We start from the raw sequence: 16,480 nt of genomic DNA, 5'->3' as shown, positions 1-16,480 counted from the left end.
TGCATAAAACTGAATTTATTGAAAGCCAAGTAAATAGATCTAAAGTAAATGAAAATGTGTTGGCACTGAGTTCGGTTTCAGTGGATTAACAGAAATCTAAGTTGCAGAGACTTTTTGCCAGTGTTCTACTTCATTCTGGAGGATAAGTCTCTGGAAACAGTGCAACAAATAAAACATCTATGTTTTTAGCTTGAATTGTAAAAATCCTAACATCAAATTCCTGATTATTTGGTTAAGGATATTACTGCCTGTTTTGAAAAAAGAAAGAGCTAGTAGAAATCTGATAATATGTTTCCTCTTGATAGATTTATTATAGTAATTAAAACTTAGCTGATAATATGCAGATAAGGAATTCTTGACACCTGCCCTTTCACTCAGAGTAATAATTCTGGCCCAAGTTTGACATTAAACACTCCTTTTTCCACATGGGTGTCTCCTTGTATTTATGTCTGATAAATAAAATTCAGTAATAAATATAATGACCCGCCATATCATTTATTGTCCTCTTGGACAATTTTAATTAATACTGAATAGAAGTCAGATTGGTTGAGAGGAATAAACTAGGAAGGCTTATTTCACACACGATGATTTTAAGGTTTAAGGGAATGCGTAATTCCCATAGAATGGTTATTTGAAGGCAAGTGAAATATTACTGGTTAGTTGCCTGGGAAAGGGTAATGAGCATCTGCATTAGGCTAGCTGAAGCCTAATAACATAACCTCAGAATGTTATACTGTTGAGGGTATGTTATAAAGAAAAGATCAAAATATCATCTTGCGTAAACAATAGACAAGCTCTCCTTACCCAAAAGGCATTTTATGTTAGTTAATATTTTTGCATTTTTATGCCCACCATCACTGCAATCCAGATAGAAGTCTGAAAGACTAAGTCTTAAAGAGCACAGTCTATTATGCTGTACTATTTAATCTGTATTTCCTTTAAACATCTGTTTCTATAATTTGCTGTAGTTTCTAAACGAATTCTAAATCAGAATCTTATATGTTATCTTCCTTATTACTACCATGACTGAAAACATAACTGATTATTTTTTTTTCAACATTTTAGGTATAACATTAAAGACAAAGACACCTTTTTTGACAATGCTACCCGCAGCCGAATAGTAAGTCAACACAAGTAACCTATAATAGATTTCTTGTGCTAAATGGAATTTGCTTTAATAGTGAGTGTTGGCTATTTGCTAATTTCATCAGTTTATGCATTTCTTTGCTCCTGCAAAACACTAAGCAGTCCTAAGTATGGAAGAAATACCCCTCTGGAGCTGCCCAGCGGTCTAGGAGTAGGAAATGCTATGTAGGGAAACACTGCTACTGACTCCTCTCCATTGATCAAAGTTGTTACTAAGTCCTCTTCCTAATCTTTAACTAGATTATATTCTGTAAAAGGACCTCCTCTGCAATCCTGTAGTAACTTCCTAGCTGCAGCATTGCTTGGTGAGAAACCTTGTATAATGTTCCTGAGATCCTGCTAGGTCTCCAGCAGGATGGTGAGGCAAGGTTTCTCTTTACATATGCAATGCCAGCTCCTCCTAACACGCTGTGTTCATCCATGCACACTTGGGTTTCAGAGATACAGCACGCTTACTAATCACTTTATGTGCATCTTGATATTATACCTCCAGATGTGAAAGCTAAATATTTTTTTAAAAAAGTCAGATTTTGTTGTGATTTTCTTTAGTGTAAAATTCTCATTCTACCTGAAGTCCTTATACTTCATGTAGTTTTATAAGGATCTGACACTGCAGGACTTAACCTAAAAATGTTAGTCAGATAATGTTAGGTTAGAATTGCAATAACATTGTTAAGTATTAACTAGTGGCCTCAAGTCATGCATTTATATATGAGTGAGACATGATTTAGATGTATGTCCAAATGAATTCTACAGAAGACTCTTATTTTACAGTTTTGTTTTATTGGTAGCTCCATGATACAAAGAATGCTAAAGGACAGTTTGTGTATTATATCACTAGTTTTCTCCATATATTACAGGTACGTGAAATTTTGAAGCGCACATCTATAAAGGCCAGAAACAGCATGGGTAAGAAGGAGGGAAGATAATTATATATGTTGTTTTAAAATGAATTGTTCAGGTATCTCACAGAATATTTATTTTTCTAGCAGAACACAAAAGTATGCTGGCACATTTCCACAAAAAATAGAGATTGAAAAAAAATGCTTTTTCTGAGGAATAAAATCAGACTTTCTGGTCCATGATTTTGAATAGGAGACGGTAATGGGAGCTTGCTTTTCATTTCTACAGGTGCAGGATCTGGCACATAACTTGCATTTCAGGAGTTGTTATAAAATCATATTTGATGATTATATGATCTGCTTCTGAAAATTCAGATGTCAGCTACAATATGTCCTATTACTTCTTCCAGGAGCAGATTTTTCTTGCCATTTCAAAAGAATTATACATCTTTCCAGGTTATTTTTTATCACTGCAGCTTTAAAAATTGTATCCATGAACTACATAGTGATATATATGGCTTCACTGTGACTATTTTGAAGGTATTCTATGATACTTTTGGGGTAACCCTGAAATATTTGCAACTTTTGGTTTTTTGAGGTTCAGAACATGTACAAGTGTGCTCACTTTTTCTCTACTCTTTTCTTTCATCCCTTGTGATATCATGACATATATCTCCCTGGTGGTGAAGGAGTGATAGTGATAGAACATCTGGCATGTTTTCTGAAAGTCCTTCTGTAAGCTTGACCACTTATGTGCAGATCACAATGTCCTAAGGTAATGTAGTTGCAAAGAATATATGTGCTGGAGTACAGTCTTAGTGTATCTTTGTGCAGTGAAGCTGCAGTAACAGATTTGTTTGGTACAGAAGCTGGAGTGGAAAATAGATTAATTTAGGCTTTCCTGAAATCGAAAATTTTTTTTCAAATTATATGAAAAAAACCCAAACCAAAATACTTCCTCTTTTTCAACCAAAACTACTTGGCTTTGCCCAGAACAAACATTTAAATTTATTATTATTACACTGTTTCCTTTAAAAAAAAAAAAAAAAAAAAGAAAAGATTGTTGAGAAAATGTCAATCATTCTTGATTTCTAAAACATTGTTCAGCTAGTGTCTGTTTTGTTCAGTGTTTGCTCTGTGTTGTTCTGAGTTTTGATCTGCTCAAAGGCTCTGGTGGGGCAGTAGAGAGGAATGTTACATTATTTTGCTGGATTGCTCCAGCTGGCATCCAGGAAACCCTCCTGGTGACCAAGGAGACCATGCCTTCCCTGACAGCTGTGGAGCCTGTGCAAGTAGATGTCTCCAGAGTGCAGGATTTTTGAGACAAGGCAGTGTAAGGTACAGAAAACAAGAAGCCTGAAGTCCAGCAGGGACACTAAGCCTGTTGACATAAAAGCCAGCCCCCAGAGCTGCCACTTTCCCAAAGGATCCAGAGACACTGTGTAGAACCTGTTGGAACTCTTAAGACTTTGTAAGTTGTTGGGCTGAGAGAAAGCTTGAAAGACAAAATCTGTCCTACAAGGACACAGTAGGAAGGAAAGAGTACTTTACCAATGGGATTTTCTTGTCTCTTACTTAAAGTTGTCTCTATTTTAATAGGTTGTTCTCATTTATAGTATAATAAAAGCCATCATTAGAGATAAAAATGCTAGTAGTGATTTTGCAGTTTTTTTTTTTTTTACTCTAAGGTAAAAATGCAGGATGATCCACCTCAAGATCCCATTTGATGTGAAGCAAATATTGCAGCCCTCCTGTCTTTCCCATCTTTCTGGCCCATAGCCAAAACATGATTATGCATCATGTTTTACCTAAATTCACTAATTCTTTTAGTCTTTTGAACTCCTCCCCTAAAAGTCCTGTGCTTCGTATGTGTCCTGATTTCAGCTAGGATAGAGTTAAATTTCTTCTTAGTAGCTGGTATAGTGCTGTGCTTTGGATTTAGTATGAGAATAATGTTGATAACACACTGATGTTTCAGTTGTTGCTAAGCAGCGTTTACACTAGTCAAGGACTTTTTCATCTTCCCGTGGTCTGCCAGGTGCACAAGAAACTGGAAGGGGACACAGCTGGGACAGCTCAGCCCACTGACAAAAGGGATATTCCATACCATACCGCATTGTGGTCAGCATCTAAAGCTGGGGGAAGAAGAAGGAAGGGGGGATGTCTGGAGCAATAGTATTTGTCTTCCCAAGTAACCATTACACATAATGGAGCCCTGCTTTCCTGGAGATGGCTGGACACCTGCCTGCCAGTGGGAAGTTGTGAATGATCTCCTTGTTTTGCTTTGCTTTAATGCACAGCTTTTGCTTTAGCTATTAAACTGTGTTTATCTCAACCCACAAGTTTTCTTACTTTTACTCTTCCTATTCTCTCCTCATCCCATCGGCAGGGAAAGAGCAAGCGGCTGTGTGGTACTTAGTTGCTGACTGGGGTTAAACCACGACAATTTGTCACTAAGGTTTTCCCGTCTCGCTGGTCTTAAGACCACTCATCATGAGTGGTTCAAAAGATTTCTTTAAGCATCCTGGTTTTATTCGTTTTTTTTTTGTTTTGTTTTGTTTTTTAAGGTTCCATTGCTTATTTTGCACAAGAGGTAGGACAGTGATGTCGGAAGTACTTAAAACAGTCTTTGGTTGTCATAAACATATGCTTCATTATATAATAGGAGGAAACTAACAATTCAAACACATTTGTTTCTTGATTTTTACATCTGTGTAAGGATGAATCTGATTCCATTTCTATAACATTACACAAGGAAGGCATATTTTCATCTAGCATAACTGTCAACCATTGTAAACTGTCCAAACATGGAATGCTCTCAGTAGAGGACGTGGCATGACCCGAATGTGAAAATTTCCTCTTTCTATTAATGCACGTGGTGGTAAGAGTATTTTGCTTTGTACTAAGGAAGAGATTTATTGATAATGCCTACCTAACATCTCTTTCCAGAGGTTTTTCCCAAGCATTTTAGAATGATAGTTGTCGAATTTGACTATCCATTTTTTTTCATCCCTGAAGACAAGCTAGCTGTTCACTTTTTACTGGACATTGAAAGCAAAGAGGTCTGGAATAGACTACTAATCTTAACTTTAATTGTCATCTTATGGAACAATTGTTTTCACGTGCAGAGACTGAAGAGAGAATGGCTATAAGTCATAGGTCTTGAGAGCCAATAGTGGTCTTATGTACGTCTAAGGGTGCTGTAGTCATTAGCTGGGGATTCAGTTGATAAAGCCCTTGTGGTCACTGCGATAGTGCCGTGTCCCTGTATCTTCCTGTCACTTTTACCAGACTGCTTGTTTGCAATTTTTAGGACTCAGTAGTTTTTGTCCTGGTATATCCAGCTTTCTAGCATAACTGTGGATTTGGTTAGAACAAACTGATTTAACTCCTGCAAACAAAGAAGAATTGTTTCAAACTGAGAAGGATGGCCTTATGTATTGATAGGAGGATGGGTAGAAAACCCAGCACTTAGTTCAGTGAAAATGAGACCTGATCTAATATTAGTCAATAGAGAGTAAGGGTATCTTCAATCACAAACTTCTGTGAAAGTGATTTTTTTTTTTACTTTTTGGGTGCATCGGTGGGGGTTGCCATGGTTTAGTGTAAGCACTGCTTAGCAACAACTAAAATATCAGTGTGTTATCAACATTATTCTCATACTAAATTCAAAACATAGCACTATACCAGCTAATAGGAAGAAAAAACGCTATCCCAGCTGAAACCAGGACAGTATCCACTCCTTATGCTATACCATCTATGTCATGCCCAGGTCCTACCCTTTGCAATACATTCCAATTAAACACCACCACTTTCCCTGTCTTTTGATATATATACACACAGATATAATTTCCTTAGTTTATGGGCCATCCCTGTAAAATGTTCGTGGTGTTCATTTAGTCCTTGACTTTGGGGTCCACCCACAACAGTCCTCCAGGGCATGAGAGATGGTGTGTAGTGTTGCATTGTTGCATGCTGAAGCCAGTTCTGGTTCCATCACCGCTGTACTTCGCTCAGGTTCATCAAAGTTCATTCTTCATTAATCTGGGTGATGCTTACTGTAATATCATTGATATAGCATATAGCAATCATAAAATTGGTGAAATACAGTATTATATAGCAAATAACACCATGCCATTCAATTAATTGGCTGTTTTCACCCAAAATCAAATTACCTTGAGGTACACATCAGAACTACCCACCAAGTGCACCCAGGTCCTTGAGCAAATGCAATCCCACAAATAGGTTTGCCTTTGCCTGAGCAAGGAGTAAACCAGACTCTCTTGCCCAGCATATTTTTTATGTGCTCTACAGGGACTTTATCTCCCCCTACAGTACGTAAAAGTTTTGATTGGGCAGGGCCAGCTGGATGGGCAGATACTCTAGTGTTGACTAATCAGGTGGCTTTTGCCAAATGAGTATCCCAGTGTTTAAATATTCTACACCACCATCCCCCTTGCTCTCAGTGTAGTCTTTAACAGTCCATTCTATCATTTGATTTTCCTGGAGGCCGGTGCATGATAGGGGATGTGATACACCCACTTGATGCCGTGCTCTTTGACACAGGTGTCTATGAGGTTGTTTTGGAAATGAGTCCTGTTATCTGACTCAATTCTCTGTGGGGTGCCATGTCGCCATAAGACTTACTTTTCCTCCAGTTCATATTGAAGTTCTAGTATCTCTGGCATGGCAGCACTGAGCAGCCGTGTGACTTCACTTAGGCCACAATAGCCTAATGTTAGTCTCCACTCTCCATTAGACTTCTGCATTGGCCATATGGGACTGTTAAAGGGTGCATGAGTCTTGCTGATCACTCTTTGGCTCTCCAGATGACAAATCAGTTCATGGATGGGAATCAGGGAGCCTCGGTTGGTGCAATGTTGCCACCAGTTTGCCGTTGTGGTAGCAATCAGCACCTGTCTTTCTTCGGCCCCCAGCAACCCTACAACAGAAGGGTCCTTCGAGAGACCGGGCAAGGTAGACAACGGTTTCATTTCCTCCATCTCCAAGGCAGCTATACCAAAAGCCCACTTGTACCCTTTTGGGTCCTTGAAATACCCTCTCCTGAGGCCAAGGATGTGCGGAGCCTCTGGGCCAGTCACAATGGGGTGCTTTTGCCACTCATTCCTGGTTAGGCTCACTTCGGCCTCCAATACAGTTAGCTCTTGGGATCCCCCATCACTCCAGCAACACTGATGGGTTCTGCCAATATACAGTTTGATCGCATTAGGGTGCACTGTGCACTGGTGTCCACTACAGCCTTATACTCTTGTGGGTCTGATGTACCAGGCCATTGAATCCATACAGTCCAGCAAACCCAGTTGTCCCTTTCCTCCACCTGGCTGGAGGCAGGGCCCCTCTAGTCCTGTCATAGTATTCATTACTCATCTCTTGTAAATATGAATCAGACGTCTCTTCATTAAGATCAGGAATAAGATCAGCCCTTCTACTCTGTCTGGGGAACTGCCCACTGGAAACTGGAGCAGCAGCTTTCCTGGAAGAACCTCCTTCTGTGATTGTTTTTGCTTGCAACTCATGCACCCATGCCTCTAGGCTCGAGGTAGATTTTCCATCCCGCTTCCTCATATTTTCTCCATGGTCATGTAGCTAGAACCATGGGGTGCCCTGTGGTGCGTACCCTCTATATCTTCTCTCTTGAGCTGCAGAACATTTTCTCCTAATGGTTGATATACTGGTCTGTACAGGTGGAGAGTAGGACCTATCCTCTTTGAGTTGCTGGAAGTCCTGGGACAGTTTTTCCACAGCTGAGATGAGGGAGGAAGAGATACTTTCTTCATATTCCTGGAGCTGGCCTAGCCACTTCATCCACCATTGGTGCCTCTTCATCTTTCTAGGTCAGTATTGCCAACAAGTCAGTACCAGCTTCTGCCACCTGGGTTGTGTGCAGGGACTTCTTCTGGATCTTTGAACAGCTGCTCGTTGTTCAGGTCACCATAAATCACCTCCAGTACATCTAATTCCCTCAGGTACTGGATACTTCTTTTTATGGTGGTCCATTTGTCTTTGCGATATATAACATATTCCTTGAAGGGATACCTTTCCTTCATGGCTGACAGGAATCACCTCCAGACTGAGGACTTCTGCCCCTTTTCCAATCACTTTGTCAATGCCCCCTTCTGTAGAAAGGGATCCCAGTGGTTTTGCTTCCTTACCCTCTAATTCCAGGCTACCGGTCCCATTATCCCAGCATCGGAGCAGCCAGGTGACAATGTGCTTGCCTGGACAACGGCTGAAATCTTTTTGCATATCTCATGGCTCACTCAAGGATAGGGATCAGGTGGTTTACACCTTATTTATGAGTTCTTCCTCTTCCTCCTCCTTTCCTCATGATGGCCCTGCTTTTTCATCATGTCTTTCTGAACCAGCTGACTTTTCTTCCAAGATTTCTTCTTCTGTATAGGGGTGACTGATACCAGCATGGGCTGGTTCCCTGGTTCAGCTGCAGTGCCTGTTGCAGGGGTTGGAGTAGCCTCAGTGCCTGTTCTTTTTTTGTCAGGTCCAGAGACCTTCTCTTCCTCTTGGAGGTACTGAATAGTGTTGAACAGGGCTTGGTAGGCATGAGCCAGGCCCCAACACATTGTAGTGATTTGTATCTCCCTAGAATTGCCAGGGTGACAGCATATTTTTTCCAAATACTTTACTAGTTTTTCAGGATTCTGCGCTTGTTCAGGGGTGAAGTTCCAAAACACTGGAGGTGCCCAGTGTCCTAGGCATTTGCCCATGCTCTCCCACACACCCTGCCACTCGTAACTATTGAGCCTTGGGGTAGATCTCTGGACAATATTCTTAAATTACTTATTAAGCTTCAACAAAACCAAAACAATATTCCCAAGAAATACCAATGGAAGTATCTTAACTATCTGAGGATGTTCAAGATGCTGAAAACATTGTAAGGAAGGAGGAAACATCATAGAAGAAGGTAGTGAATTCTGTATTTTCTCAATAAAAAACCTCTCAGGGGAAGAGGTATAATTGCTAATTGTCTCCATGAGGTGGTGCCTGAAGTACAGTAATGGTTTCAGTACAAAGCTTAAATGCCAGGTAAAGCTCAAGACTGGTGTTTTAATAACAAGTGTCTCAGGTACAACATCACTAATCACTACAGAGCACAGCAAACTGCAAAAACCGACACCAATCTTTAACACATACAGCAAAAAAAGAGCACGGTGCAGATTAGATAAACAAATATTGAGAGCAGAAGAATCGGTATCATGACCAGCAACTGTTAACATATCAATTCCTTAATAAACTCTGCTTAATCTGTTATTGTCTCAAACCCTTCATGCTCCACATTGCATGCCAAAAAGGACCGCCTCAGTCTGCAACCAAACACCGCATAGCTGCCTGCTCACCCTCCCTACCCCTGGTGGGATGGGGGAGAGAATTGGAAGGGCAAAAGTAAGAAAATCAATGGGTTGAACTAAGAAGAGTTTAATAATTAAAATAATATAATAATAATAATAATAAATGTAATGAAAAGGGAAACAATGAGAGAAAGAGAGAGAAACAAAACCCAGGAAAAAATGACTGATGCAACTGCTCACCACCCACCTACTGATGTCCATCCAGTCCCCAAGCAGCAATCATTGCCCCTCAGCCAACTCCCCCCGGTTTATAGACTAAGCATGACGTCATACAGTATGGAATATCCCTTTGGCCAGTTTGGATCAGTTGTTTTGGCTGTGTCCCCTCCCAGCTTCTTGTGCACCTGGCAGACCATGGGAAGCTGAAAAAGTCCTTGACTAGTGTAAGAATTGTTTATCAACAACTAAAACTTCAGTGTGTTATCAACATTATTCTCATTCTAAATCCAAAGCACAGCACTATACCAGCTACTAAGAAGAAAATTAACTCTATCCCAGCTGAAACCAGGACACGGTCCGTGGTTCTGATCATTGTCAAGCTTCAGGAAGGACTTCCCAGATGCTTTCCTCCTCAGTCATACACGTCTTTGCTATCAGGATGAGAAAGTGGTCAAAACAGTCTTTGTATCATACTAGTTCACTCAAGAAAAAGCACTATATGGAAATGAACCTTTCTGTTAAAACGTTTTCCGTAGTGAAGTGCCTTTAGGTTTATATATGCTCATCCTGACATGATTTTGAATATTTTAAGTAATACAGCTCAGTCCTCTTTGTAATGCCATGAAATAAAATATGTAATAATGTTTTTCTGTTTAACTGTACCTAGCTGTTGACCATCTTAATTTTTGTTTTTTTAGGTATTGGCACATTAATAGCAAACAATGTTTATGAAGCAGCATACCCACTGCATGATGTACGTATATACTATTAAAAATCAGGTTCTCTGATGGTATCACTCAATAGTGCATATGTGTATTGCCTGTGACAATGAAAATATAAGTGTGTGATTCTACCATGAAAACTGTTACGCAGGTACATTTCAGGTTGTGACCAAAGAGAAAATCAACAATGTAGGAATACTGAGCAATCTTTTATTGAATTGTATTTGGTTTTACATGTTATTAAATTATTTTCTTTCTCTAGGGTGAATATGAAGGCCAAAATGATGATATGAATGAAAGAAAGGTAAAATATGTTGCAAAATTAATTTTGTATTAGATTTAATGCAATAAATGTGAATTAGCGTCCTAAATGCTATCATAAAGCATTATTCAGTGTTCAATCAAGTAAATGTTTTCACAAATGCATATATTTTTTCATTACTTACTTTCCTCTATTTCCACATATAAAAATTTTTTCACAAGATTTTTTATAAAGTCTTCTTAAGAAGTATTTCCGTGAATTTAATTTGATATTTACATCTTGAAATGCTTCAATTTTCCCTCTGCATGCATAGACAAGATTTTTCAACCTGTCAGGAAGCAAAAGCTGTTAAATAACTTACATGATTACTTTCTTTCCACTACCAGATGGTACTATAGAACAATGGTTACTAGAATAAAACATAGTTGTATTTTTCATTTGATTGGGCATTCAATTAATTTACATGGAATTTCTAAAAATCTGCTTCCAATTATTTTGTAAATAAAAAGTTTCTAGCTATCAAATGACTTTTGAAGATATATCACCCACCATCTGCACAAGAGAAATAGATGCATAATCAGACTATGTGCATTCAGACTGTTTTTAATACATACCCTCACCATTAGAAATGAGGAAAAATATTTAATTACTGTAATCCATTAAGATCCATTCCATGCTGTTCTTTAATATTTGCTCTTTTTTTTCCTTGATATACAAACAATAGGAGAGGAAATGAAGAGGGGAAATTGTGGGGAAAGGGGGGGGGGAGTGAAGAATGAAGAAAAAGAGAATGTTTGGATGCCTAAAATATTTACTATACTAGAAATTAAATTGCATATATTCTTGGTGACTTGTAAATATTTTCATAAATGTTTTTGATTCTATGGTATTACATGTTGGTATATGGCATCTGTTGCTTGAAGAGGTAAGAAAATGCCACTGATTTGGCAAAACACAGTGTAGTTCTCAAGAGTATAATTACCAGAAATTATGCTTGTTTGAGCATTTGAAATGAAGACTGAGTTCATAGGTCATACAAATAAATTTGATTTCTCCAATGCTGGGTTTGTAAAAATTTGAAAATATAATCTTCTTTGTAGTTTTTGATAAATAGTGTTAACTAAATGTCTTCATGTGCCAGATACAATTTAATTTAGTATATTAACATCGGTAAGCAAAAGAGACAAAGTTGGAAAATAAATTATAAAGAAGCTTGTATATTTATGTCCGATATTTTGAACTTTTTGTTCATGAAGAAATTGTCTACTCTGCTCTTGCAGAATTTTCTCTGAATAAGTGGCAATAGTGATATAGTAATGGACTCTGAAAGTCAGACACATAGTTCATGACTTATAAGGTTAGCAAAATTTTTAGAGAAGAAAGGTAAATGAACATTAGTCAATAGAGGAAGACCGGGTACTGTGGAGAAGGGGGGAAGAGGGCCTAAAAGGACTAATGTCTGGAAAAATATTCACCCTACTAGTTGTATTTTGTGCCGCCTTCTTTTTATTCTGCCTATTAGGCTCAGTTATGAAGTGTTAAATATTAAAAACATAAAAAGTTCTTTCCAGAAATACTTCATTGATTATTCACATATGTCTCTGCTGCCTAGCCATTGAATCTGCTGTAGTATTTCTATGCATAACATCATATGTTTTCTATCTGAATCTAATAGTCTCAGTGTTTAATTTCCTGAAAAGCCCCAATCAGGTTTAAAGGGGGGCATTTTTTCAATTTTATTTTTCTCTGCCCCTTTTTATTTTGTCTGTTTTAACTTATCTGTATCTTCCATTCCAACTGTCTGTTGTATAAGCCCAAAAAATGATGAACTGAGCCTGTCTCGGGTACTTAGGCCAATAAGGCAGCACAAGTAATTAAGGTTTATGTACCAGTTCATAACATAAAAGGTTAATCCTTATTAATCCTCTTCAGGATTTCCTTGGAGAAAATGTACTGTGAAACAATACTTTTGTCACATCCTATGAGAATTAGAAATCTGCAGTCAATGAAACCTACTCATTTCCTAAGACTATTGATTGGAGAAAAGGATTTTCCCTGTTTTAGTGTGATTTCTGCTCTAGAAAAAATATTTTTAAGAAAGCTGTTGCACAGCAGCATGGTAATACCTCACCATGAGTATAAACACTGACTTGGTCTTTTTTAAGCTTCTAGCCCACCGGCAACTTGTAACCCTTCATTGCTAGCAGTATGTTTGACATTGAGAAATACATAAGGGCTTAGTTACCTCTCTGGGAAATATACTGTTGTCATATACTACAACAGCATCCCTAGAATATTAGAATATTAGATTGGAAGGTATTATTATAAACTTACAGAAAGTACTGCTTTTAACTGAAGCTGATAAAATACAACAAATTATATTGCAAAACTCTCCTAGAATTCCTTTAAATTTAACAAATATCATGAAAGAAAGCACATTCCACCTTCCAGATTAGCTTAATCTTGTAAAATTGCAGTGTTGAGACTGAGGTTTAGTGTGGGCATCACACAGGAATGGAAAATATTCATGCCATGAACTCACCTTCAGTGCTTTGGAGTCAGAAAAAACAGTGTGATTCTGTAGCCTGACATAATGCCATAGCAACCTGTTCCTGAACTGACTGCAATTTTAAGAAGACCTTTCTTTTTGCTCTTCAATTTCCATTCTGTAGCTGTGTTCAAAACAGCTGTTAAGTAGTTGTAATAATTTAATAGCTTTAACTTTCTTGGTTTGTGTATTTCAGTGAAAGCATTTATTCGTATGATTATTTGTGGAAATAAATAAATAAATTTGTAGGTAATGCTGTGGAGTAATGGCAAGGGGTAATTTTGAACAGGTAACCACAAGTATTCATATGTAAATATCAGTGTGGCAGCCAGGGCAATCTTCTTCAACTCCTGTTGAAGCCAAAGAAAATCAAACTTAGTCTTATCATTTCTTTCCACAAGTACAAAGCATTTTGCAAGACTATGCTCTGTAAGAGCAATATTCTAAAAGCTGAGACTCCACACTCCTTAAATATCATTGCCTAGTTCCCAATTGCTTCAGCAGTGTAGGGTTTATTCCCTGATCTATGAACAGAAAATACTTTATGCTGTATGATGTATGACATGACACAGCTCTGTTCACTTAAATGATTGCAAGGCAGTTTCCATATTCTGAAGAATAATACTTTGTCAGGCACATGTTTGCAGGACCCAGGTCTTAATTGCTCACTTGATATTTATTCAGTTCTTTCATACAGCATCTGCAAGAGGAGAGGCATTATAAACAGTAGAAAAATGTAATTGGAAAACCTCAAAATACTTAAAGATAACTCTGCAGCTACAGTATCTGAAATTTCTCCACACTTATTTTGTGTTGTTAATTTCATAAGATGGTGCTGTGGGCTGTCAAAATGGACCAGATGACAGATGCAACTATTGATAACTGCAAAAGCTATAGGTACTTTGTTGCTAACATCCTCTCTGGCTCTCACATACTTACATAACTCCTTTGTGCAATAATCTATTATTTACTCGGAAAAAAGCTCCATGCTTAATGAGCATCCATTCTGCAGATAGAACTAAACAGTTTGCAATCTATACTGCAACTAAGCTGATGAGTTCCACATATTACACATGTAGAATAATCTGTATCTTACTGTTCTACAATTTCTGTTCTTGACTATCTTTCCTCTGTATGTACCTGGTTGTGTATTTATGTACATGTGTTTCTTGGTTTGTGCGTTACTCGCCAGCACCTTTAAAACTTATTGCCCAATTGCAGCCAAAGTTTACAGAAAAACAGAAGTCTCCAAGATATTAACTCAGCAATTACATTGCTTCACACTAACTACGATTTCCATGAGACAGGCAAGGGACTGTCAGTGCTCACAGCAAGGGAGGAACTGAAGTATAAGGTCATCTTTTGGATCCAGCAAATATTCCACACCGAAACTTGTTCTCAAAATGCAGTTTCCTGACTACTCCAATTTTACTAGGAATGACCTGGTGCCTTATTTTAAAGGACCTGACCACACCTCTCATGTGCCACCCTTTTTCTGGGCCCCCCTTCTCCTCTTTTTTGAAAATAGAGATAAAAGACTTGACACCTCTCTTCTCAGATGATACAAATTTATAATCTATAAATAGTGATGTGGTTAATTTAGTTTCACTTATAATCATATTCTGGTTATTTATTTATTATTTTTTCATGCATTCTGTACTTCAAAAAATAGTTTTCAATGAGCATGTTGTGTTAGACTGTCTACAGTCTTGTCACATCATAAAACTGTGAAAGTAATACCATCAATTCAGGTGGTTCCACTGAAAATTTTTCTGTCTTGCACAGGACTGCTCTGATTTTTATTTTCCTCTGAAGATAAAATACAGCGAACAGTCACTAACTCTGTTGGATCCTGCTCATGTTTCCTGCCTGCTTCCTTTGGTCTTCATATAATCCTGGAAAGCTTCATTTTTAATGTCCTTTCTGGATTATTAATAAATGAATACACAGTTATAAAATGTCCCACTGTCAAATTAATTCTTTTATGAAATTGTTAATTGCATGGTAATTTCTACCCAGCAGCTGGCTTTTGTGTCAGAACAGTGTGATGTCTTTCACACCATAATTACCAGTTTCATTTACAGTCGCTTGTAAAAAATAGTCAAAGGTTTCTTTTTTCTTTTTGAAACTTCAACAGTGTTGTTCCATATAGATCGCTGCAATGAAAGAGGGAATGAGGAAGGCTATCCCGGGTCCCTTGCCTACTGCATTTGAGTATATTGTGGTTAATAGAGCATAGGTCCTGAAATGTTTCCTTTTATCCTTGACTATGTTCCCACTGCATTCCTCGCATCGTAAGAAGTTTCTGTAGGATCTGCGCCTTCCTTTGTGCTGTCTGTAAGCTGTGGGTGCATTTGCATTTCCAACAGTAAACATGTGAACTTGTGTGTCCATGTGCAGCATGGAGAGAGAAGGGGCTTTTATACAGGCTCTACGGGGTATAGTAGCCTCCGGAGCTGAGCAGGAGAGCAGGCTGATTTTGCCACATTTGTTACCTTTTGGGATGTTTTTACATACCAGTTTACCAGTTTTGAACTCTTACCTCAGTTCACTTTACCTTGGACCGGGAAACACAGGTCAGTACTTATCTATGGTGTGATTCCAGACCTTAAACAAATTACATCACAGAAGATTTTCACTCCATAAGTAGGATTATTTATAGCATCTTTCCAAAGATTTCCACAAGACCACAGTGTCTTTTATTTTAGCTTTTGAGCCTTTCTATTTAACATCACTATCTAATAAATGTGGTGAGGTGGGGGTAGGTATGTGGAGAAAGATGTGTGTGCACCTTCCTTGCATCTCTAGCTTGGTTGGAGTCTTCCGTAATTGTATGGAAAATATACATGGAAGTTTGTTTTGAAGTACGGGAAACTGCTTTTTTTGGTACATATATTTTTAACTCTTAGATGATGTTTGTAAAAACAGATGGGAGCACTTGTTTCTTGTTAATTTTCTGGTTTTGTTTTGTTTTGTTTTTTAATTTAGTTGCTGTTTCGAGAATGGGCAAGATACGGAGTATTTTACAAGTTTCAGCCTATTGACCTCATAAGGTAATATGGATTTGTATAAAACATTAAGGGACCTGGTTCTTAGCTGATGCAGATTAATTAAGTTCCTTCCAGTTATTTCAGCAAATGAAATCTTGGATTGATGAGAACATTAAAAATAATTCTCTCACTGATTTTCTGTAGCTCTGATAATAGTTTACTGTAACAAAAATACACTGAACAATAATGTACCTTTGTTTTGTAGAGTACTTATTCCTGGAAGAATGTCATACTTCAGATTTTTTTTTTTTTTTTTTTAAAAAAAGCATTAACATTAATTCTTTCAAAAAGATTAATTTCCATTTACATTGATGATTTTTTATTGGAGAGTATGGTCACAAAGTCTGGGGAATAATCAGAAGCTGC

General features: G+C 37.9%; 1 protein-coding gene across 1 annotated transcript in view; it reads left to right on the top strand.

Annotated features, from left to right (window-relative positions):
- The window catches only part of ANO2 (anoctamin 2), a 199,100-nt gene that overhangs the window by 40,715 nt on the left and 141,905 nt on the right, over window positions 1-16,480 (top strand). Inside the window, exons 6-10 of the mRNA XM_075088002.1 lie at window positions 1,066-1,120; window positions 2,007-2,055; window positions 10,231-10,286; window positions 10,517-10,558; window positions 16,053-16,117. Of these exons, the coding sequence (XP_074944103.1) occupies window positions 1,066-1,120; window positions 2,007-2,055; window positions 10,231-10,286; window positions 10,517-10,558; window positions 16,053-16,117 (267 nt within the window). The remainder of the gene's footprint in view (window positions 1-1,065; window positions 1,121-2,006; window positions 2,056-10,230; window positions 10,287-10,516; window positions 10,559-16,052; window positions 16,118-16,480) is intronic.

Source organism: Phalacrocorax aristotelis, chromosome 1, assembly GCF_949628215.1.
Source record: "Phalacrocorax aristotelis chromosome 1, bGulAri2.1, whole genome shotgun sequence".
Lineage (NCBI taxonomy): Eukaryota > Metazoa > Chordata > Aves > Suliformes > Phalacrocoracidae > Phalacrocorax > Phalacrocorax aristotelis.
This window is presented reverse-complemented; position numbering and strand designations above follow the sequence as displayed.